Source organism: Pempheris klunzingeri, chromosome 21 (assembly GCF_042242105.1).
Source record: "Pempheris klunzingeri isolate RE-2024b chromosome 21, fPemKlu1.hap1, whole genome shotgun sequence".
Lineage (NCBI taxonomy): Eukaryota > Metazoa > Chordata > Actinopteri > Acropomatiformes > Pempheridae > Pempheris > Pempheris klunzingeri.
The window spans coordinates 4,060,557-4,083,876 of NC_092032.1; the positions used below are offsets into that span (position 1 = coordinate 4,060,557).

Sequence of the window (23,320 nt, forward strand, 5' to 3'; positions counted from 1 at the left end):
CTTCCATAGATTTCCTTCTCCAAAGCATTTCGTGTTGTTGCTAACCTTTTATTCTCACCCTCAAACTTTGTCCAAAAACTGTCATAGAGGCAATATTCTACTTTTTCTGTTGGATTTATGTATTATTTGTGCCATGCAGTCACTTTCTCATGCAAAAATCTTCAGTTGTTTTGAGTTATTACACAGTTGTGTTTCTTCAACTATTGTTTTTGTGCTTGTAAGTAAAACGTGAATAATTGGACCCTTAATAGTGATTTTTATTTAATGCTTTTTAATTGGACAGACAGAACAACAACAGTCTTTTATACTCACAGTACTTTCTTTTAAACTAAATACCTGTCAGACATGCTGCCCCTGAGTCCAAAATGGAATAAGGAATGTGACAGTCCAGCAGCGACTGTCTCCTTGTTCCGCCGTCCGTCGGTGCGGCCGGCCCTCTGGGATTCTTTCATCAAGTCTCGCGGTCTTTGCCTCATGTTTGGCTTTCTTGAAAAAGAAAAATGAAAAGTAGCCACAGTGCTGTCTTGCAGCACATAGATGTTTTTGTAACCACAGCTTCAGTCCCAGGCCAGTTGCTCCATCCTGTCCCTTGCATGGAAAGGGGCCTGAGGCACCTCCCATTGGCTTGCAGGAACATCTAAGTCAAGATTGAAGCTGATACCATTGTCGCCCCTCTCTGTGTGGACCAGTGGGATTAGTGCTGTCCGTTTGGAGATAGGTGGTTAAAAAGGTAGCTGCTCGTCAATCTGAGGTCATTGATGCAACATTGCGTTGTTGTCGTCGTTTTTTTTGTTGTCTTTAAATGCTATTGCGAAACTACAGTTTTTATTTGGAAGGACTGCTGCGTTTCGGGGTGGAAGCACTGCAGGATGTTCGGCACGTTTTGTCACTGGTTAGTAGATGATATAGAGTGGTTCATGGAAAATGACGCCTGTGTCACTGAGATGTAAATCTTAAATCCAGACGTCAGCTCAGTGCGATCAAACGTGTTTTGAAGAGCATTAAGTGTGCTCTTCATACTGCCAACAGGGGCAGCTTTTGTTCTGCAAACTGAGGAATTGCCCTGTCAAATAGTCGTCATTACTTTATCATCATAAAGCACGGAAAAATGACTGCTATTGTCTAACATAAATATCTGTTATGTGGATAAAGGACCCCCCCCCCACACACACACACACACACACTAATCTATTTTTTTCTGCCTTATTACCCCCACAGAGCCCTCAGATGGGGACCTTCATGGGTGTCTACCTCCCCTGCCTCCAGAATATCCTGGGGGTCATCCTATTTTTGCGGCTCACTTGGATTGTGGGCACTGCTGGAATCCTGGAATCCCTGGCTATAGTCTGCTTGTGCTGCTCTTGTGTGAGTAGACGGCTCCCCTCATGAACCGCACGACTTCCCTCTTTGTTCTGTCACCATGCTTTATCCACCTTTTGCCTTTTAAAATAGAAATTAAAGGAAGGTTTAAACATCTGCACCTCCCCTCTACTGCTTACCTTTTCCTAAATAGAAGGTTGTCTGACTCTCTGATATGGACATAACTTTGTCCTTTATCAAGGTTTTAAAGTTTAAGACATGTAAAAGTGAAATTACTGTACACACACAGCTCTTCAGTTTGTTGTGAACACACGGGCACATGACAGTGCATATGGTGTGGTGACAGTGGGGCAGATGTTGCTTCAACTGTTATTGGTAGACTGGTGCAAGTGCTGGACCGACGGATGTCATGAATGCCACTGATCCCTCCTATATTTAGCCACTGTGACTCTCCATTTCCCATACACCCCCAGCTCCTAATGGTACCTGGCAGCTTGACGTGTAATCCTCCATCTGCAAAGTGTCAGAAACATAGCGACATGCACACCCACACAGTGGCTATATTTGCCAATCCCATGGCAGACAATGGATTATTCAGGCTTAATCAGGGAAAGTACAAACAAAAACCTGAAGCACTAACTCATTTCAGTGCTTTTTGCTCATAATGGAACGCTCTAATGGTATAACATGACCAATTTCACTAATAGTGTAGCCAAAAGTGGAAAAGTGACCATGCAGGCATTCTTTAACAGAGAGAAGCAACAAAAGCCTTAATTCTCAGACAACATATTTATTTATCGGAATTACCAGATTTCATATACGCCGTGCAGATGTAAGTCAGCACGCTGCATCTGTGAAGTTATGAGTTAACATCAGATTTTCTTGCTGTGAACACTGTTTGCCTTGTAAGATGAGGACTCCATTTCATATATTACAATCAAGCTTAAGTGCTTTAGGATGGTGTATCCTCCGCTGCATTGCTGCTGTTGCATAATGAGAGAGCCGAGCTTAGTCAGACAGATTAATGTTCATTTTCACTGCCGAGACCACGTCTGACTTTTGCACTGATGTCAGAAAAACAGCAGAAATGACTAAAAATAGCCTGAAGAGAATTCACTTGAGTCTGTTTAGACCAGTTTCAGTTTTAATTTGTTCAGTTCTTCCTCTCATGTTCGCTCATGGCTCATCACTGACGATTCAGTCACTGTATCGCTTTTTACAGAAGGACAACTGTTTCTGTTTTATTGTAACCTAAAGAAGTGCAGTGGGGGGGTGAAAATACAGAGGCTCAGTGAGTCGGCAGGTCGCACTAACTTAACAACATGTATACAGTAGCATTGGGCTTCCAAAGTAGATTGTAGCAGTTGGCACCAAGATAAAGCGAGCTTTGAGTGAACAGGGGGAGGAGAGGCAAGATTTGGTTTTGATTCTTGAGGTCAAGTTAAATTTGATAACTGATTGTCAGCGAGGTCTGCCCGTTCTCCTGTGAAAGCATCCTGCTTTTTCTATGAAATGTTATTTGTGCTAAGACTGCATTGGCGTTGGAGAAAGACCGACGCTCTCAAATACCTGCAGTTCTTTGCTCTCTGTCATCTCATTATACTGCAGCGTTTAGCATGTGATAGAAGACGAGATACCGTTTATTCATTTTAAACTCACTGCTAATGACCGCATTAACCATGTCACCTCTACCTCCCAGTGGGGGTTAACACTCCTCCAGTGATTGCATGGAAACACTAATGGATATCATTTTGAGGTTTTCAGTCACTTGGGCCGTGGAGTGCAGTGATTTGTGGTTAACGCAGATCTGCTGATGTTGTGTGGGCCCGGCTCGGCGTCTGGCTCTGGTTAAATTGTCTTCTCGAAGAGGTTTCCAAAAAAGGCAGGAAGCCGTCCTACAACACATGTCAGCATGACTTCTGTGTAGTCATGTTTCAGGTTGCAACGGTGAGGACATGCCTCCCACTGAGCTCTTCTGCAATAAATTCTTTGATTCGACAAGCTAGTGTGTATCTGCTTAGGGTATCAGAGGAAGTGGGAGGTAAAATTGTCAGCTAATTGGCTTTACTCCAGTAAACCGGACACCGAGCAAGAGCGCAGAGTTCATCGTGGTCATGCCCTTGCCCCGCTCCTGCTCTTCCTCTTGCCTTTGCCCTCTTTTCTCTCACCTTCGTGCTTTCTCCCCTCCCTCTTTCTTTTGCCCTTGAAGTTTTATCTTTTATATGTCTTTCTGTCTTTCCCATTCTTTGTCCCTCATATCTTGTTTCCCCGTCCTTCCCTCTGCTCTGTCCTCCCCTCACACAGGAGCTGTATTAGGTAACAGGCTGATGTAAATATCCACCACCGCAATGACTGATTTCACCGCGAAGCTCAGATCAATTACCAATCGAGAAGATTTAGAACGTATCGCCCTAAATGCTCCTCTCCAAAGTGTCTGTTGGACCATTAGTCAGTTGTGAAACTCATAGAAATAAAGAATAGATAGGTGGGCCCAAACACAGATGATGGTGGTTTTGAATGGATGATAACAACACGCTGATGTCTACATGGTAGAAGGTCCATGGTGTGTTTGCCTCAGGTGTTTGGCTTCGAGAGCTTTACTCCGGTGTCATCGTTCCTTCTCATCTTCTCTCCACAGACCATGCTGACAGCCATATCCATGAGTGCAATTGCTACTAATGGCGTTGTACCAGGTAAGACATTTTGGTGGCGTGAAATACACAAGCTTTACATATTTGCATCAATAGAATGGACCTTGTACTTTTTGTACATCTCCTCTGTATGTCATTGATAGCAGATACAATATTATTAGAAGAAACCCTTAACAGCAATGTCCTTGTTTAGTGAGTCCATGGATGTATTAGAAAATCCACCAGTTGTCCTTAGTTCTTGAAAAGCTGACTTAAGAGAAGTTAGTTTCCATGCTCTTACATTAACCCCCCCCTTCTCTCCCAGCTGGAGGCTCCTACTACATGATCTCCAGATCTCTGGGCCCAGAGTTTGGAGGAGCTGTAGGTCTCTGCTTCTACCTGGGCACCACCTTTGCTGGCTCCATGTACATACTGGGTACTATAGAGATTCTGCTGGTGAGTAAATGGTGGTTATCCCCTCCTCCAGCTCACTGCATGTTGACCACCTCTACACTTCATCACTGTACAGGGAGAAAACATGGAGTGTTAAAAGACATATTGAAAGTAATAAGTGTTTTTCTTGTCCTGTCCCTCCCCTCAGACCTACATCGTGCCCAAAGCGGCCATCTTTGTGGCGGAGAAAAAGGAGGATGAGGTGGCAGCCCTGCTAAATAACATGCGTGTTTATGGCACGTGTTGCCTCACTCTGATGTCCCTGGTCGTCTTTGTAGGGGTGAAATATGTCAACAAGCTAGCACTAGTCTTCCTGGCCTGTGTCATTCTCTCCATCCTTGCAATCTATGCCGGAGTCATCAAGACCATCTTTGAGCCACCAGACTTTCCGTGAGTCCAGTAAACAACGAGCTCCATGTTGCGTTGTGCCATACGATGCCTAAATAGTTAAATAGTTGAATCAGCGTGTCACTTAAAAACGTCTGACTCTCTCTTCCTTCCACACAGAGTTTGCATGTTGGGGAATCGGACACTGCAGAACCACAACTTCGATCGCTGTCTCAAGACCGAGGTTATAGACAACGTGACAGTCACCACCAAGCTGTGGAAGCTGTTCTGCGACGGGCCAGAGCTCAACGCCACCTGCAATGACTATTTTAATAACAACAACGTGACCATTATGCAGGGCATCCCCGGACTGACCAGCGGAGTTATTTCAGGTGTGAACACCCCGTTTCCTCTGCAGCTTTTAGCAGCCCTGATATACAGTACCAGTCAAAAGTTTGGACACAACTTCTCATTCAGTCATTTTCTTCTTTATTTTTCTCATTTTCGACATCATAGATTAATATTAGTGAAAAAATGAAATGCTAATAAAAAATGTTAAACAAACCAAAATATGTTTTATATTTTAAATTCTTCAGAGTGGCCACCTGTTGATAGCTTGGTGACAGCTATCTTGGCATTCTCTCTGGTGTGTTCAAACCTTTCACGGGTGCTGTACTTCCTGTACACTGCTCTCGACTTCTCCGTTGCCTAATGTGTACTCAGCCATATATTCATCCAAATGATTCAGAATTAGTGTTTGTGTCACTCGGTCTCATCCTCTGGTTATGCCGAACCTGCCAAACTGCTGCCACTTTGTAATGATGGTTCGGACAATGTTTAAATTCCTACTCAGACGTTAATATTGCAGTCAGTTACACACACCCCCTTATGTGACATAACTGCTGGCCGCGACATGGCGCGACACAAGAATTGCTACGAATGCATTTCTGTCCTATTTCTTGTGAACCATCTGGAGCGTGTGCAGGTGCTGAGTGATTTCACATGTGGTCATATTTCTCTCTGCCTTTCTTTTTGTCTGTTGCTTTTTTTTGTTCTTGCTCACATCATCATCTTCTTTCTCCAAAATATGTCTCCCTCCTCTTCTCATTCAATTCAGCTTTACTTTTTTGCCTATTTAGTCATTTTGGATGTCTGCTCTGACTGTGGAAACAGAAGACGTCATCAGTTTTCCTCTCTTAACCACCAGTGCTCTCGCTCCGTATCAACCATTCATGTGTTGGTTCGCGTCTAATTTGATGGACATTGAAATTAGATTCATAGTGGATCTGAAGTCAAACAGTTATATTTTTTATAGTATTTCATCAAGTATACTTTTGCTACAGTATTAGTGACTTGTGTCTCTGTGTTCTCCTGGTTGTTTTAAACACTCTATCACTGCATCAAGGCAGAAATGACACAAAACTGTCACCGACTGCCAACAAATAGTATTTCCAAATCCACAGTTCGCTCTCTCTCTCTCTCTGCGACCAGTGGCTAATGTCTCCTCGCTCCTTCGTTCACTCGGGTCTGAATGAATGAATGAATGTTTTTCTTTTATGTTTAGCCTTTTCTTTTTGCATTTTTATTTGCCTCTGGGTGAATGCCATACAGCCTGACTGAGCTGCTGTTTAACGTAGTGGTTTGGAGTGTCAGTGCTCTGTTTCTGTCTCTCCTGTAGAAAACATGTGGTCGGAGTATGGCCGTCTGGGTGACTTGGTAGAAGACAAGAAGCTGGTGTCTCAAGGGGGAAGTGACCCTGCCCAGGACATCTACCTGCCCTATGTAGTCAATGACATCACCACCTTCTTCACACTGCTGGTGGGCATCTACTTCCCGTCTGTGACTGGTGAGACTGTGATGAAGCACACGCACGCAGTGTGTGTTTATGTCGTCTTTTTGTCATCGTGGTCAAAATTGCAAATCAGAGTTTTGTGTATTTACTAAAGATTTCATGTTTGACCCTCTTTTGTCAACCAACCCCCCCCCACACACACACACCTTCCCCTTCCAGGTATCATGGCTGGTTCAAATCGGTCAGGTGACTTGCGTGATGCCCAGAAGTCCATCCCCATCGGGACGATCCTGGCCATCACTACCACCTCCATCATCTGTATCCTTCAACCTGTTTGTGACACTGATAGCAGGAAGTCCAGTCACATGACTAGTCCAGTCCATTTAAAATGTTTTTGTAGCCTCATCAGCTTACTTAGTACAGCACCTGTGAGTCGCAACAAATGCCAGATATCAGTGCCAGGTTGTCTCACAGGCGCTACGTTGAATGTTGTTGGCAGGAATACTTTGTTTTGGTGCCAGTGGAGGAAGAATTAAAGAACAAAAACAACACAGCAGGTGTCACCGGTTTGTCGTGTGTAGTGAAGTGAAGACTGTCCATGGAATGAGTTTCCTCTCCTGAACTGTGCCTCCCAGACGTCACCTGTGTGGTGCTATTCGGCGGCTGCATTGAGGGAGTTCTGCTTCGAGACAAGTACAAGTTTAACACACAGCACATACTGCAACAAAAAAAACCAAAAAAACACTGTACACATGTTGGGCAAAGCACGCGGAATGAACTGCTGACGGCCGAGAGACAAACTGATTCGGTCACAAGCTGATTCAGTGTCCTCATCGCAGGAGGATGTTGATGTCCGCTGTGTTGATGTAATGTGAATAGGCCGCTGTGCTGTGAAAGAGTCTGCACTGTGTGTGTTCACAGGGGCTCACTGATGTGTTTAGTTTATGGACAACACTCACGCTCTATAGGTCAGAGGGCGAAGATACCTCCGACTCTGGATACATACACAGTCGTGTTAGTGGATCCACCCGTTGCTGGTTTTGGCCTGCGCGTGGGATTTGCTGACAATAAGAAAAACACCAGACTTATCCTTTAAGTGAAATGGAATGAACTGAACGACTGTTTTTGCTTCGCAGATTCGGCGACTCGGTGAAAGGCAACCTTGTCATAGGCATACTATCGTGGCCGTCGCCCTGGGTCATTGTGATTGGCTCGTTCTTCTCCTGCTGTGGGGCGGGGCTGCAGAGCTTGACTGGCGCCCCACGTCTGTTGCAGGCCATCGCACGAGACGGCATCGTGCCTTTCTTACAGGTTAGACACACGGGCGGCTGTGGCTCAGAGGACGGCTATGAGCGGAAGTGTCCTCGGGCAGCTTCAGCGTGTGGCAGAATGATCTCCTCCAACTGAGATTCCTCCTGAACGAATGATGAGTGAATGAGGATGCGATGTAAAAGCGCTGGAGTAGTCACTATACAAATACAGACCATTTACCATTTACACTCAGCGCTAGCGGTCTTCACAGTCTTCCTCATGTGCTAATGTTGAATTTTCACACTTGTCTGTGTGTGTCAGGTGTTTGGTCATGGGAAAGCCAATGGAGAACCCACCTGGGCTCTGCTGCTGACTGGTGGGATTTGTGAGATTGGCATCCTCATCGCCTCACTGGACGCTGTAGCTCCTATCCTCTCCATGTCAGTGTCTGCTGCACAGTCATGTTTTCTCTCCATAAAACACAATCACCACATAAAGTCTGTCAGCCCTCAAGTGTTGAACTTGTTAAAGCCACACAGAGTGAGTAGGGAGTAGTCGTTTTTGACATCATGTCTTCCGTTCGCAGGTTTTTCCTCATGTGCTACTTGTTTGTCAACCTGGCCTGTGCGGTTCAGACCCTGCTGCGGACGCCGAACTGGAGACCACGCTTCAAATATTACCACTGGTGGGTGATGGATTACTCAGTGTCTCTGCAGTGCCCTCTCTAGATTCACTGTCTGATAATGAAAGTCTCTGAGGTTAATCTGAACGCTGCAGTTTTAACAGGCTAATTGGACCTGATCAAGCAACAATCACAAACACCTTCACTGCAACACACACACACACACACACACACACACGCACACACACACACACACACACTGCTGTTCAGTGTGGTTTGTGTGGTGATGACCTTTCCTTAGATTACTTGCATTATAAGGGCTGAGGACAACATGGCACAGCACTATCGTTAGGAGTGGATTTCATCATTTTGTTCGGAACTGGTTGCATTTATGTGCAGCAAACCTGATATGTGGATAAAAGGGGTTCTGTAAACGGATGGGTTGTAAAGTGTGTGTGTGTGTTCTCCTACAGGGCTCTGTCCTTCCTGGGAATGAGCTTGTGTCTTGCTCTCATGTTCATCTCCTCCTGGTATTATGCTATTGTGGCCATGGTCATCGCTGGCTGCATCTACAAATACATCGAGTACAGAGGGTAAGAACAACTCTGCATGTAGTGTACAGTACATTTTTGAAAAGAAATCCTTGCTGTGTTAAACTGATAAAAACATCATAGAGAGAATACAAAATGATCCGAGTATGCATTTAAGATCGTCCACTTCATTCTAAAGGGAGTTGGGTGTTTTCTCACCCAGGGAGGACGGTAATCCTAGAAAATAAAATCCATATTTTATGCTGCTCATGTCGCCTTTTGATGCCAAATACAGCTGTGACTTTCAGGCGTGCTGCACATTTCAAAGGGTGCTGTAGGTTGCTCCTTTCTTTACTGCTAAATGTTCGAACAGAAAGTGGACAAAGTCAGCACATAAACCACACCAAACAAGTGTGGAGTCCATCCCACTGGCTTTGGTTTCACCATTCTGTGTGTCTTCTCATGTTTTGCCTCTTTGTTATTGAAACCCTCTTCAGGGCAGAGAAGGAGTGGGGAGACGGCATCCGGGGCCTGTCACTCAATGCAGCACGCTACGCCCTCATTCGCCTCGAGGAGGCTCCACCACACACCAAGAACTGGAGGTACGGTATACTGTGTGAGTTAGTTACTGAGTGAGCTTGATATGGATGTGGTTCCAGCTGACAACGTACCACCTGTCCCTGCCGGGGCGGGCAGGCCAGGAATAGACACAGAGGTTGCACTCGATTAATCTCTTGGTCCTCTATCTAATCTGACAGAAAAGGTTGACAAGCCTTCAGACTCCACACAAGCCTGAGTGCACTGGCTGACTTTCACGCTGACTGTCCAAAAATACAAGTTCCATGTACTTTCTTTGCATATTCAGAGTGGATACTCCTCTCAGAGATGTGCTGTTTCCCCTTTATACAAATGGTGCTCACTGAAGATGTTTCATTGTGTCATCTTGGACTGTAAGGTCCCTTTTCAGCTCCAGCTAAGGTCTCCCTGCATAACTGAAATATTTGTTGCTATTTTTCAACCTTCTGTGGGTCAAGGATCAATCTGGCCGGTCCCTCATGGCCTTGCAAAGCAGCACAGTCTGACTTTATGCCCCCCCTCTCCTTTTTCTCTCCGTGTATTCAGGCCCCAGTTGTTGGTGCTCCTAGACCTGGACTCAGATCAAGCAGTCAAGCATCCTCGTCTGCTGTCCCTCACCACGCAGCTGAAGGCAGGGAAAGGCCTAACCATAGTGGGGAATGTTTTAGAGGGCACCTATCTGACCAAAGAGGCAGAGGCCAAGGTCGCTGAGCAGGTACAGTAGAAATGGCGGCCACTCACAAACAAACATGCCGACATACCAGCACAAGTGTTGTTCTTTTTTGTTTCCTGCAACTCCAAATACTGTTCTTTATGAATGGGATCTTGTACTGATAAAATATGTTTCAACCAGCCTTGTTTGTTATCACTTGTTAAACACTGCAGTTGCTCTCTGTGGGTGTTCACTACTGGACCCGCAAACAAATCTGTTCTGTCAATCAGGATTGCCATTGTTAGGATGAACTGTAGAGAAACTCTGCCATCTACTGACCAAACTGAACAAGTCATTTGGTTCTCTTTTGCAACCTGCTTTGGCTTTGTCCTCCAACGCATTTTATGCAAAAGCAATCGTTGAGTACTAGAACACACAGCCTGCTGTATTGATGAGCAATGTTAGACCCCCATTAACATAGTCCTAAGGAGAGAGTCACGGATCAGTACTAACAGCAGAAAGCCGAAACCATTGAATCATTTTGTTCAAAAAGATGTTTTTCTCAGTAGTAGTGTATCAGGTTGGTTTCCCACTGCTTTCATACTTTCTGTGTCGATTTGTGCTCTTTTTTCCGTCTTCCTCTGTACAGAACATCAAATCCTCCATGTCAGCAGAGCGAACAAAAGGTTTCTGCCACGTTGTGATCTCCTCAAACATTAGAGATGGCTTCTCCCACCTCATCCAGTCCGCAGGACTAGGAGGCATGAAGCACAACACAGTCCTCATGGCCTGGCCCGACACCTGGAGGCAATCCAATGACCCGCAGTCGTGGAAGAATTTCATAGGTACAGACCAGGAGATATATATGTAGGTACAGAAATGCAAAATCAGATGAACATTGTGGACAATGTGAGACTTTATTTCTCCCACATTGGGGAAATGTACTTAGTACAGCAACAGAAAAGGTGCAGAAATAAAGTGTGAGTAGCAGAATTAGTGCAAAAACAAGGGATAGAGGAAAAAAGAAATGTAAATATAAAAATATGAGAATGCATAGGAAGTCGTGATTATACGTCTTACAATGTCTGTTTTTCCACTGGGATGTCATCACTCCATATTACCCAGACAACACACACTGATTAAGTGCCAGTTACTCACAGACACTGCCTCAATTCTTCTGCCATCCAGAGACAGTGCGGGAGACCACAGCGGCCCACCAGGCCTTGCTTGTGGCTAAGAATGTGGACAATTTCCCCACCAACCATGATCGCCTGCGGGAAGGCACCATCGACGTGTGGTGGGTTGTTCATGATGGCGGCTTGCTGATGTTGTTGCCCTTCCTGCTGCGACAGCACAAGGTTGTGTTTATTTCTGAGACATTCTTCATATCACATCCATATTCTGCATTCTTGTCTTTATATTCACACTCAGTCCCTCTTTCATACCTGCCTATCTGTCTATATATAGGACACCACCCCCCCCACTCCCCACCCCAAACCAGTCTGAACTGTCTGTCTCAGTCACCCTCCTTCCATAATACCAGTGTCTTCCCCCCTCCAGGTGTGGAGGAAGTGTAAGATGCGCATCTTCACTGTGGCTCAGATGGATGACAACAGCATCCAAATGAAGAAAGATCTCCAGATGTTCCTGTACCACCTGCGCCTGGACGCAGAAGTGGAAGTTGTGGAGATGGTGAGACTGACAGCGTCACAGCCTGGAGTCAGGATGATAGTCCTAAGTGATTTATTATGTTGACGATGTATTTTATTTAGAACCTGATGTTGTGCTCAGTTCTCTGGGGCACCAATAAATGTTGGGGTTTGCACCATTTCGGGGGCAAATAGATAGATAGATAGATAAACTTTATTGTCTGCCCCAGACAGTGACAGAAATTCTCCTTTGACAAGGCTCTAACAATAAATAAATAAATAAAAACAACACATATTACACACACATATGACAAGTGAAATGTTAAAAGCAAACAGCAGCCAATACATGCCAAAGTCCACTGGTTCTCAGAAATAATTATTAAAGAATCAATAATTATATTGATTAGTGGGACTTAGTGTAAAGTCCACCTCGATTGGGGCACTACCTCAATTAACAAGGAAAAATAATTAATTCATTAGAATAACTAAACTATTGGTGTTATGATTTACTTCATAACTACTACCTAAATGACCACACTGACAGCTAGCTGATGGATGTCTTGACAGAGTAGAGGTTGGCACCATTCACTCTTGTATAATATTACAGAAGACAGCATGTGGATTAAAACATGTGGTGGAGCTCCGCTTTTGTTAACCTGAGTTTGTAGGGTGTCATGTGTCACACATTGGCTGTAAAGCTGCGTCCAGGGGTGCGTTTAGCACATATGTGTGGAAATAAAGGACTCTGGGAAACTCAGCCTTTTGTTCAAAAGACAAAGAAACATGTAGAAACACCAATTTGGTGGAGCCCAACACTGAGGTGGAAATAAGAAACACTGTGTTTGTCCATTAGCTATGGTCAGTTGGCCAATGCACTACTTCTTTGACTTACTGTATTTACTGTGTTACAGCTGTTATATTTGTACTGTCACCTCTTTGTTGGGACAGTGTCTCTGATTTAGATCAAATCTGGAAGTAAGATGCCTGCCAAGGATCAGATTTGAAATAATATATTAAAAAATTCCCTGAGTCTTTACTTTGATTACCAAATAATAAGACGGACCTGAAAAACAACATTAGTGATAGCAGTGGTTGTGTGTGGCTCCACATTGTGTTCATCACAGTGTTTCTATCCTCTCATACACAGCATGATAACGACATCTCAGCCTTTACCTACGAGAAGACTCTGGTGATGGAGCAAAGGTCTCAGATGCTCAAACAAATGCAACTTTCCAAGACGGAGAGGGAGAGAGAGGTAATGTACCCCTCAGGGACCCGAACACAACCCTGCACTCACAGGCGCTTTGCCTCTCTAGTTTCACTCCTGCTCAACACAAGACAATGCAGCATTTTTATGGTGAGACTTAGATTAGATATTAGCCGGAGGTTATCAACGTCTCCAGGAAGATTGCACGTGTTCTTATGGAATGTTGGTTGCATTTGCTTCTTGATAATGTGTTGTCATCACAGGCCGTCACCATAGCTTTAGTACCAGCTTCTTCAGTATGTAAAACTAAATCTGTATTTCCATAAATACCAGACTCCATAGTTCAACCAAAACAGTATTGTAGTCAAATCTGGCCCAGCGCTGCGCACTATGACAACCAGCCCCTTTCCTTGTTCACCTTGCCATCGCCTCTCTGGGCCACGTCACACTGCTCAGATTCAGAGTATCACTGACGAATCGCGTAGCTCAATCCGGAGGAAGAACCAGGGCGCTGCCCAGACCATGAACCTCAGCCAGCAGTCCTCACCGATGGAGGACACTCAGGAGGAAGCCGATGAGGTAGCCGATTTTGTCTTCCCACTGCCCCTCATTGTTAGACTCACAGGCCTGTCTTCACAAAGCTGGATCTTTGGCTGCAGCTGAAGTTTGTCATTTAACAGTTTTAATGACTTTCATCATTTTAATGGGTTCAATTCTGGATTCAGAGAATCCAATTTTACTCAAATGTCAAAAATAGAAGTGGTCAGTTATGTTGTCTGTGGTGTGGCCATCAGACTGTGGTGCATATGTAGTTTAATCAATCCGAAGGGGGAAAGGAGGGATGGAGGAGTAGTAATGCTACGCTAATGCTATGCTTACTAGGTTTTAAGTCACTAGTGCCATAGGAAGTGCATTTTCAGTTCAAATGTGGGCGTAGTTCTTGAATTACATCCAATCTGGCCTTTAACAAGATCAAGTTATTGTTAATTGAAAAGGCCTCTCCAGTGTTTGTTTAAATGATGAAATGCTCTCATTTGCTGAAGAGACTTAATGTTGTTAATGTTGGAGCTGATTTTCAGTCATTGCAGGCACTCTATACCACGCTTCCTTTAAAGCAAAGGGCCAAAACCTCTAGCATCACATGAAGGTCCAAAGTGAGTGTGAAAGAAAGGGAGGAAAATGTTTTGTTCTCTGGATAATCCATTGTGCCTTTTATCCTTCTCAGCGTGGGCTTATCCATAGCATCAGCTCATGGCTGATTTGCCATGCTTATGCAGTGTGCTAGTATTAGTTCAGGGTACTGAGATGATGAGAAACCATGTTACATCAGAGCTAAAAGCTCTGGCCAAAACCAGTTGGTCTCAACGTAATGTCCCAGCGTGCCTACAGGCCTTAATGTAGCATTGGCAAAGTCCTAATGGACTTCCATTAAAGTCACAGGGACACACGGCCATGAATGGTCCATGAAGAGAAGCTGGCTTATGATTACAGATCCATCATGTCCATCTGACAATGGAAGCATCTGTCCAGTCTGGCCTAGCGGTAGTGCTTCTTACTGTCACTAAGAGCTGCTTTGTGAACACCAGCCAGTTGCCCCTGAAAATTCCCATTATCGTCATGAGCCCACCTCATCCCACCCCCCCACCCCACCCCCCCACCCCACCCCCACCCCCACCAAACCTTTGAGCCAAAGAGTGGACAGTATTGTCTCTGAAACCTGGGAACTGTGTCGACTTCTGCACAGCAAGAAAAATCCTTAGCATTGTCCTGCCATCCTGCATAAAGCACAGCGAGACTGCAGCTAAGCAGCAGCCTGAGGACAAACTCATCCGGTGACAAAGTGCTCAAATCAAGAGCAGCACAGCATCACAGGGCCAATATTCAGTGGTTTTTACTCACCATTCTGACTTGACAATACTGTACTCTTTTCATTTTAGCCTTCCCAGTTATCTCCATGTTGGTGTATCCCCCCCCCCTGCTGGCACTCCCGGCATACCCGTGCTCATACTGATATCTCAACAGTCATACAAACTGAACACGCATCCTTCAAGACAGAATGTGCATGTTGTTACCACATATATAACCTCTCAGCTGCATGTGTGTAAGGACAGCACAGTCACTCAAAATAGAATATCTTAACCAGGAAGCCTGTTATCCTGTCGCTGCCTATGTGGTTGTGGACGGTTTTCATCCGTAGCACATACACAGAGAAATGTAATGAAACCCAATTATTTTTAAATCGTTAATCCTACTTATTGCCGCTCTCTCCTGCATCATACGCTCACAGACCTGCTTCGTGTTTTCATTTGAAGCGGCATAGTAACATTGTGCACGTGTGTAATTCTACTGGGATGCCCTGTAGCCAGCGGCATGTGGTTGCCATCACAGCGTACCTTCCTATCCTGGTCAGTTTTCACCACCTAAGCTCCGTTCCTGCCAGTCGGCTGGCTGGGACCTTCAGTCGGCCCTGACAGACACTGTCGTATTTGTTCCTTTGTGTGTGTTGTTGAACAGGTTTGTACTATTCCTGTTGTTCTTTAGCATGAGTTCACCCACCTTTCATCATCTTATAGAGGGAGAGTTGTTGGTTTCCCTGCTTCCTTGTTCCTGGTTTGTAATTTTCCATTGTGTCACTTTTTTTGTGATTCCTTCCTCACCTTCCACCTTCCCCAGTTTTCTTTCCGATTTCTCTCCGTCAATGCCTGTCCGGTGTTATTCTCACCTCCTTCACCTCCTTGTCACCCCCTCATTGTTCATTTTTCCTTAGGAATTTTGGCTGTTCTTTTGTTACCACCTTTCCGTTCATGCCCCTGAAGTTCTTCACGTCTTCATCCTCCTCTCTCTTCCCTCTTGTAGGCGCAGCTCATCCACGACAGAAACACAGCGTCTCACGCCATGATAAATGACAAGGCTGACCCGGGGCCCGAGCGGGTCCACATGACCTGGACTAAAGACAAGCTGTTCACAGAACGTAATCGGAACCGCGAGTGCAATGCCAATGTGGCTGTCCGTGACCTGTTCAACATGAAACCGTGAGTATACCCACCTGTAAAACACTTCAGAGTAGCCTACTGTCTATGCCACTACAAAATACTGTAATGTTAGCGGAGCGTGGTGCTCTCTCTCTCGTCTGACCTCTTAGAGTCATTTGCACCATTTTTGAAGTCTATGGAGTATGAGAAGGATGTGAATAGTAAAAGCCCAGCTCATAGAGTAGCGAGGGTTCCTCAGGGTGACACCTGGGGCCTCCGCGCAGCCAGACAGCATGTGTAGCCGTAGCTGTAGCTGTAGCCGTAGCGACAGGGTGAAATGGGACAACCGTCTGCATGGCGTGTGCATTCAGGCTGCATTTGGTGTGTGTGCGCATGTGTGTGTACACTTCCAGCCATTTCAGTCTCGGTGCATGGCCAGTTTAGACTAACACCTTCTCATCCCATACTGCCCATACCATCAGTGTGTGGACCTCACCAGGTGGATCCCACACCACCTGTATTGGCTTATGAATCCAATACAGGCTTATGAAGTAAAGTAAGTCACCGTAAACAGACAGGACAGGAAGAGATGCCTCAGCGTACACATCTAACGGCTCCATGTCACTGTCTGTGGGTCACCTCCAGGTGTCACAACGAGCCGTTTGGGACAGTTGGAAGCATGCGGTTTGGTGGGGAGAGCTTGACCGCTGATGTAGAAAGTATCTAAGCCTGTTTCTGTTGTTTTGTCCCATTTTCCTCCTTCTAGAGAGTGGGAGAGCCTGTAAGTCGCATTCTCTTTGCCTTAGGCCATATCTGTGTGTGTGTGTGTGCTGCTGCTGCTGTGGTGACTGTAGCTTTGTTCAGCGTCCTCTTGCTCATGTGCTTGCACCTCCGTGTGTGTGTGTGTGTGTGTGTGTGTGTGTATATATATGTCTGTCCGTGTCCTTATCTGTGCGTCCCAATACGCTCGGGCTCACCGTTCCAGCATGAAACTGTATGTCGGTGCAAAAGCCTTCATCAGTTTAATTTGCATGTATTATTTACCCTTTGTGTGCATCAGCAACTTTGTGCTTTCCATTCACGTTTTTCAAAGTGATCGGCAACAAAAAAAAAAAAAAAAAGCCCATTTGGTCCAGACTTAAGGTTTTTCTTACCCAGCCGAATGGAAAGCAGAATTTAATTTTCCTCCGTGATGTAATTTGGCTTCTGGCAGTTGACGTCATGTACTTAATGCTTTGTGATGTAACACTGTGAAGGTGATGATAAAAAGGCAACATGTAAAAAGAGAGAGAGGAAGAAGTAGCTGATAACAAACAGAACACAGCTAGTTTCACAGACCACAGCATGTCCAGTTGGCTCCGACAAAGTAAACCAGCGAATGGTGGGTGTGATACAGCGGGTTACTTTGTCTTAAAGTGCTGCCTCTTTACTCAGTACGCTTCTGTCCCTTAACCATGCCTTGTTTTTTGTTTGCTAACATGTAGAACGTTTGAACTAAAATCCAACTTCTCTCCACGACAAATGTTATTAACATGTCTGACTGTGTGTTCTACTGCTGAAGGTGTTTTCACTACAAGCACACAGCGTCACTGTGAGGTTTTCATTCACACGCAAGTTAGAAAAACATCCCGTTACATTAGTTTTTCCGTCGAATAAGGGGAGCTTGTTCTCCGACAGTTCTGTGCTCTGCTGTAAACGAGGCTTCTAGTCATTTGAAGAGGAGGGCGTAAGCAAACCATTTTCCAATGTGCAGCTTTATCTTACCCAGGGGTGCTGCTATGTTCCACAGAAGGCCTTTTTCTCACAAGACCGTCTGATTTGTCCCAGTATTAACAGCACAGGTTTGAATAATAAAGGGTCCAGGCGTCGTTCATGCTGGCTCCCAGTCACACTGTCAAAGCCGGCAGGGACACTTGAATAGAACAGAGCTATTGTTAATGCTTTAGCAGCCCCCGTGCTTTCCCCTGCTACGAGTCAAAATGTGTGGGGGAAAAAGTACTTTTGTAGTCTTCTCGGATTAATCCAAATCTTTACAGACCCCCAGTATACAGAGAGAAATTTAAATTCACAGTACAAGTGTAGTTTTGCTGTGTTTTAAACTTGCAGTCCTAGAAACTAACTAATTTTGTGGCCACATTGAGATTGCAGGCTTGGGGTCACCTTAGTGGTAACTGGCTATTCATGTTTTCTTCACTGCTGTTATTCCTCACTGTGAACCTCTTGTCCAACCAGAAACCAGTCGAATGTCCGTAGGATGCACACAGCTGTCAAGCTGAACGAGGTGGTGGTCAACAAGTCGCAGGGGGCTCACCTGGTCCTGCTCAACATGCCCGGACCACCCAAGAACAGAGGAGGAGACGAGAATTGTATCCTTGAAGCAGCTCGAGTGTAGAGAGCTTTCAGCTCACCGTCGAGCCGTCCGACACACACCTGTCCTGTTCTGTTTCACTCTCACTGCTCTCATAGCACGCTTTAAAACATGACTTATTAGAAACGATGATGTTACTCTGTAAGTGCGATATGTTTCAATAAGAAACAAGTTCTCCATACCAGCTTAAAAGATGACGGTTGTTGTGTTCTCGGCCTGTTTCTGCGGCCCCCGACTGGCCAAAACATGGCCCTTTGGGCAAGTTTAGCTCCTCCCACTCTAACTGATGCAGCACGGTGTGATGGAGCTCAGAAGGAGTGAGGGGTGTGACGTGTGGTACGGCTCAGAGGGTCACATTAGCCTGCCCCCCCCCCATCCTGCTCTCTACAGCTTTTACGCCTTGACTGCCGTCTTCTCAGACATGGAGTTCCTGGAGGTTCTCCTCGAGGGGCTGAACCGAGTCCTCCTGGTTCGAGGCGGCGGCCGTGAAGTCATCACCATCTACTCTTAAAAAAACAAAAAAAAACAAAAAACAAAAAAAACACTCTCACGCCCCACCCTGCACACATGGGCTGTTGCCATGGATACCGATTACTGGGCATTGTGGGAGACGAAGAAGCTTTTTTTTTTTTTATGAAGGGCGGGGTTTTGTTTGAAGGCGGGACCACTTGTGATTGGCAGATGGTGTGAAGGGCCTCAGGATAATGAAACAGCGTTGAATCAGTTGACTGACTGAGAGTACGAGCACAGTGAGTGTCCATGCTGGACCACAGTACCCCTGCACATGGGAGATAGAGCATAGAGACACTTTATATTGTTCATTTAACTCTGGAAATGTCATGTTCTGTTACATTTTCATATTCTTTCCCTCTTGTGTTGACGTTGTGAAGTTACTGGCACAAACTCGTGAATGCGTGCTATTGATATGAAGGCCGTAGTCTTCCTGTCGGCAGATGCGTTTGACGTGTTCTGAACCCGAGACAGACATGCACAGAGAGGACAGGTCGCTCAGAACAACACGCACTGACTGTTCGACATCAAATACGGTTTGGTGACGTGTATGACACCATTTGTAAAATAGAGAATGCTTTCAGTGCGAGCTGCAGAAAGGAGTAAATGGTGTGTTTAGAACATTCTGCGTAGGTTGGTTAGGTAGCCTGTCTGTAGGCGGAAGGTCCTACCTACACCTGCACTGGTAGTTTTAGAGTTCTGTGGTTGTCTGCCTTGTCAGTGATTTAGTGAAGGAGTGGCTGGGAGGACACTGGACGTGTACCAGACTTCCCTTTAGGTGGGTGGGCAGACAGGAGCCTGTCAGATATCTGCTAGCGATGCTGACCACCGGTCAAAATTTGCCACCTCCAAAGAACGCTGGTTTATTTTAATTGGGGAAAATAGCCATAGTTAATATTGTAGGGCCCCATTGTGAGTTTTACATGACATACTAAATGCACATGTGTACATAATGACGCCGTCTGAAGTAGTGCTCAGTTGGCATTAACTAAATGGTTTTAATCTGAGGGTGTGCAGCATGCAGCAACTTGATGAAATTTGCTAATTGGTTCACACATCGAAATCTTTAATCTGCCATCAGAATAGCTGGCTTTTACCAAACTGTCACATGTGAATTAGCGTAACTCTTCCCATATCAGTGGAGTTAAAGCACTGCTGACTTTGCACTACCGATCTCTCAGCACTTAACTCATTGTGTACTCTCCCCTGATTTTATCGCCTCCAGTGACTCTTTCACTGGTCAGTACACAGACGGCAAGTTATTCCACACTGTTTAATACTCATGTTTCACTGTTGTTTTTATATAATATTTTACCAAACATAAATCTGTAGGCTTTGAGTCCCAGACTTAGTAGATGAGTTCTAAATGATTATGTACAGGAGAAAAAGTGCCAAATGACTACAAAAGAAACGTGGAAGTATTATTAACGCATATGAGAGCAGGACCTTTTAGCACTGACAATCTAATCTTTGGAAACCCTACACATGAAAAGTACAATTCTTTTTTTTTTTTTTATGATAGAACTCATCGTCGCTGCTAGAATTCTTTTCAAACTCTGCATATGAATAATTGAGCAATTGGAAATAACATCGCAGTTCCAGGGCATCTGAAGCCATCTGACCTGGGCTAAAAAACTGCAAAGAGAAGGATGTCTGTGTCAGAGGACAGAAGGAAAACCCTTTCTCGTATGTACCCTCAACCGTTTCTTTTTTTGAAATTAGCAGTGCAGTATTTTGTACAGCAGAAAGTTGTATTCTCCTGCAGTTCTTTGCAGGGGAACGAGAACTTCTGATTGTCAGTTATGCAACATCCATGTTTTCTTGTGTTTTGTTCAGTTGGTGATGTACGCCTGTGTAACTATAGTTATGTTCTCTTAGTGTTTGTTCCATGGTCTTTGAACTTTGTTACTTCTATTAATTTGCGTGTGATATCTATGAAGGAGGCAGACAGAGGCGTTAAGTGTGAAGAGCACTTGTGAGGTTTTTCGTGTTGTGTTCCAATCCAAACACAGAGGACTGAGACCCCCCCCCCCCCCCCTCAGGACACGGCGGCACCCTGGACTGAGAGGATTAAGAAACCTGATTGAAACAACCAGGGTACAAATGAAATGGTTTAAAACTCAATATACGATGTTCGAACTATCTCTCTTTCCTCGCTCACTTTGATATTTTAGCCACCAAAGATAAAGCAAACTTCTGTCAAAATACATCTGTCTAGTTTTAAGAAGTTTGAAACATTTAACCTTGTGAAGATAAATTATTAAGAAAGTCTTTTGTTTCGCATTTGGTTCTGCGCTGAATAGCAGTAGCTGTACATAAGGAAAACATGAAATACATGAAATCCTGAAGAGAAGATGCTAAATATAAAAGCAAACAGGTTTATGGGGTTAGGATTATGTGTTTCACGGCTCTAATGTTTGAGGTGACTGGAGAATGTTATCTACCTCAAGGTGTCACTGAGGCTCAACTGAAGGAATAAAAACTTGATCAATCACACATCTCTTTCAGAGCTGATGTTCCATGCAGATTTGTGAAAAAAAAAAAAAAAAGCCTCTGCTACACGAGAGGCCCAGCAGAACAGTGTGTGTGTGTGTGTGTGTGTGTGTGTGTGTGAGAGTGAGTATGTCCCTGTGCGTACCGTTGTGAGGTGAAGATCTTTGTGTTTCTGCTGTTGTCCAGCTCAGCTGGCAGGCCTCACGGGCTGGAACAGAAAGTCACTTGTGGGCCTACATATAGAGGAAGGTAGCCCTGTAAATGTATTTGTGCCTCTGAGTAATTATTAAAAGTGCTGAAATAAATCTGAACTTGTCTGTGTCCTGTTTCTTTTACATATAAAAACCGACTTGAAGCAAACCTGGGACATGCTGGTATTCCACTTTAGTTAGCTCTGGGATACTGGTTGGTTTTGCTTGGGTATGGGTTAATCGCGGCCGTGTGGTGTATTAATCCTGGCGTCCCATCTCTCGGGACAGAGGTGACTGTCCACTGGCATGACGACACAATTGTACACTAGAGGGCAGCCTAGCCTTGCCTTCAAATTGGCTTTGTGCCGCAACTTGATGGCAGCCAAATCAAACATGGGCTCATTACTGTATGGGATACCTCCAGAGGTGTAGTTCCAAATGCATGTCAACACAGTGATGCGTTGACTGTCCTTGACTGGTCACCAGTGTCTCTGTCAGGTTACCATCCAGCCCCTCTGTTGGGGAGAGATGTCTCATCTGCACCTCCCCCCTGTGTGACTGGGCAAATGGCTATCTAGCAGCAGCAGGCCTGACCTGACTAGTCATATGCTCGCATGACATGATAGAGATAAAGAGGCAGAGCATAACAGACTGTGTTCAGACGTGATGCTTCTCGTGTTTACAAGTCTGAACTCCAGCTCTGGTGATCTCTAGACCTCCGTCAGGACTGAACATGCTCTCAAGTCCTGACTGCTTCTGAATAGTTGCTTGCTGTAAGTTGTGTTGTTGTAACTCAAGGAGGAAGTTGTGTGTTGCCAATTGCATCAACACCCTGAAGCTGAACCCTCTGTCCAAAAGCACCCTCTGCCAAAATGCCTCTTACGGGAACACCCTTGAGCTTTGGCCTTTACTGACCTTGGACCTCTTGCACCACATTCTCTGCACAATCTGTCAGTCCAAAGTACTGCCTATCTCCTTCTGCTTGCTCTGTGTGTTGTTGACCAGATCAATAGGATAAGCTGGATGTTGACAGCACAACCTGACATGTGTCCAAACTGTACACGCGCAAAAGACTAAGATCAAAAAGCACAAAGACCTTTTCTCAGTGATCCTCTGCAACACCTTTAAGGACAAAAGAACAGCAAAGTGTTATGTGCACGTCAGTGTAATATTGTATGCCTGTACCTGTACGCTGAGTCAAGCTTTGACAATCAGCTTTTTCCTTCCATTGACATGGTGATTATTCCCAACAGCTGTGGGCCTCCTGGGTAAAAGCAAAAAGTTTTTTTATCATGATGAGAAGAAACAACCTGGACTTTAAGATGAATCCAAGATATTTATCACGTTTGACTCATGGATCCAAATTGATGCAGCAGAGCCAGAGAAATCACGACAGGTTGGCCAGAGATTGTAGGGTGTCACACCAGTCTGCTCGGCTCACTTCATCTAACATCATTTTCTAACTTGTAGTCTTCACACCCACCAACGCTGACTCAAGTGACATCATTTGAGGTCATTTATCAGACTTCTCGCTGCTACCTCTGGAGGCAAAAGGTTTTACACTACTTTATTAATTATATTGTACTCCTCAACACTTGGAAACACACTTAGATGTGTAAAATCTGTCGAGCTTCCCTCTAACATCTATCAAAGACAAAGTCCTCATTATGTATGTTTTCTTCCAACTACTAAAAATATGCTTGGAAGTCACCAATATGCTGATGATGACCTTCTCTAAGTTTCTTAAACCAGTGGAAGTGAACCGTTGACACTTTCA

At 44.9% G+C, this 23,320-nt stretch overlaps 1 protein-coding gene across 3 annotated transcripts in view; it reads left to right on the forward strand.

Moving 5' to 3' along the window:
• Positions 1 to 21,657, forward strand: part of slc12a7b (solute carrier family 12 member 7b) — a 55,260-nt gene extending 33,603 nt beyond the window's left edge. For 2 of the 3 annotated variants that reach the window (XM_070852569.1, XM_070852571.1), the window contains exons 4-25: positions 1,219 to 1,365; positions 3,959 to 4,013; positions 4,276 to 4,406; positions 4,552 to 4,793; positions 4,911 to 5,122; positions 6,409 to 6,576; positions 6,742 to 6,840; positions 7,158 to 7,215; positions 7,659 to 7,833; positions 8,095 to 8,213; positions 8,360 to 8,458; positions 8,869 to 8,988; positions 9,423 to 9,527; positions 10,048 to 10,216; positions 10,803 to 10,998; positions 11,342 to 11,511; positions 11,714 to 11,845; positions 12,950 to 13,057; positions 15,866 to 16,041; positions 16,748 to 16,762; positions 18,214 to 18,347; positions 18,769 to 21,657. In XM_070852569.1, the coding sequence (XP_070708670.1) occupies positions 1,219 to 1,365; positions 3,959 to 4,013; positions 4,276 to 4,406; positions 4,552 to 4,793; positions 4,911 to 5,122; positions 6,409 to 6,576; positions 6,742 to 6,840; positions 7,158 to 7,215; positions 7,659 to 7,833; positions 8,095 to 8,213; positions 8,360 to 8,458; positions 8,869 to 8,988; positions 9,423 to 9,527; positions 10,048 to 10,216; positions 10,803 to 10,998; positions 11,342 to 11,511; positions 11,714 to 11,845; positions 12,950 to 13,057; positions 15,866 to 16,041; positions 16,748 to 16,762; positions 18,214 to 18,347; positions 18,769 to 18,860 (2,922 nt within the window). In that variant the 3' untranslated portion in view covers positions 18,861 to 21,657. The remainder of the gene's footprint in view (positions 1 to 1,218; positions 1,366 to 3,958; positions 4,014 to 4,275; positions 4,407 to 4,551; positions 4,794 to 4,910; positions 5,123 to 6,408; positions 6,577 to 6,741; positions 6,841 to 7,157; positions 7,216 to 7,658; positions 7,834 to 8,094; positions 8,214 to 8,359; positions 8,459 to 8,868; positions 8,989 to 9,422; positions 9,528 to 10,047; positions 10,217 to 10,802; positions 10,999 to 11,341; positions 11,512 to 11,713; positions 11,846 to 12,949; positions 13,058 to 15,865; positions 16,042 to 16,747; positions 16,763 to 18,213; positions 18,348 to 18,768) is intronic. The other variant, XM_070852570.1, reaches the window with a different exon arrangement.
• Positions 21,658 to 23,320: the final 1,663 nt, after the last annotated feature.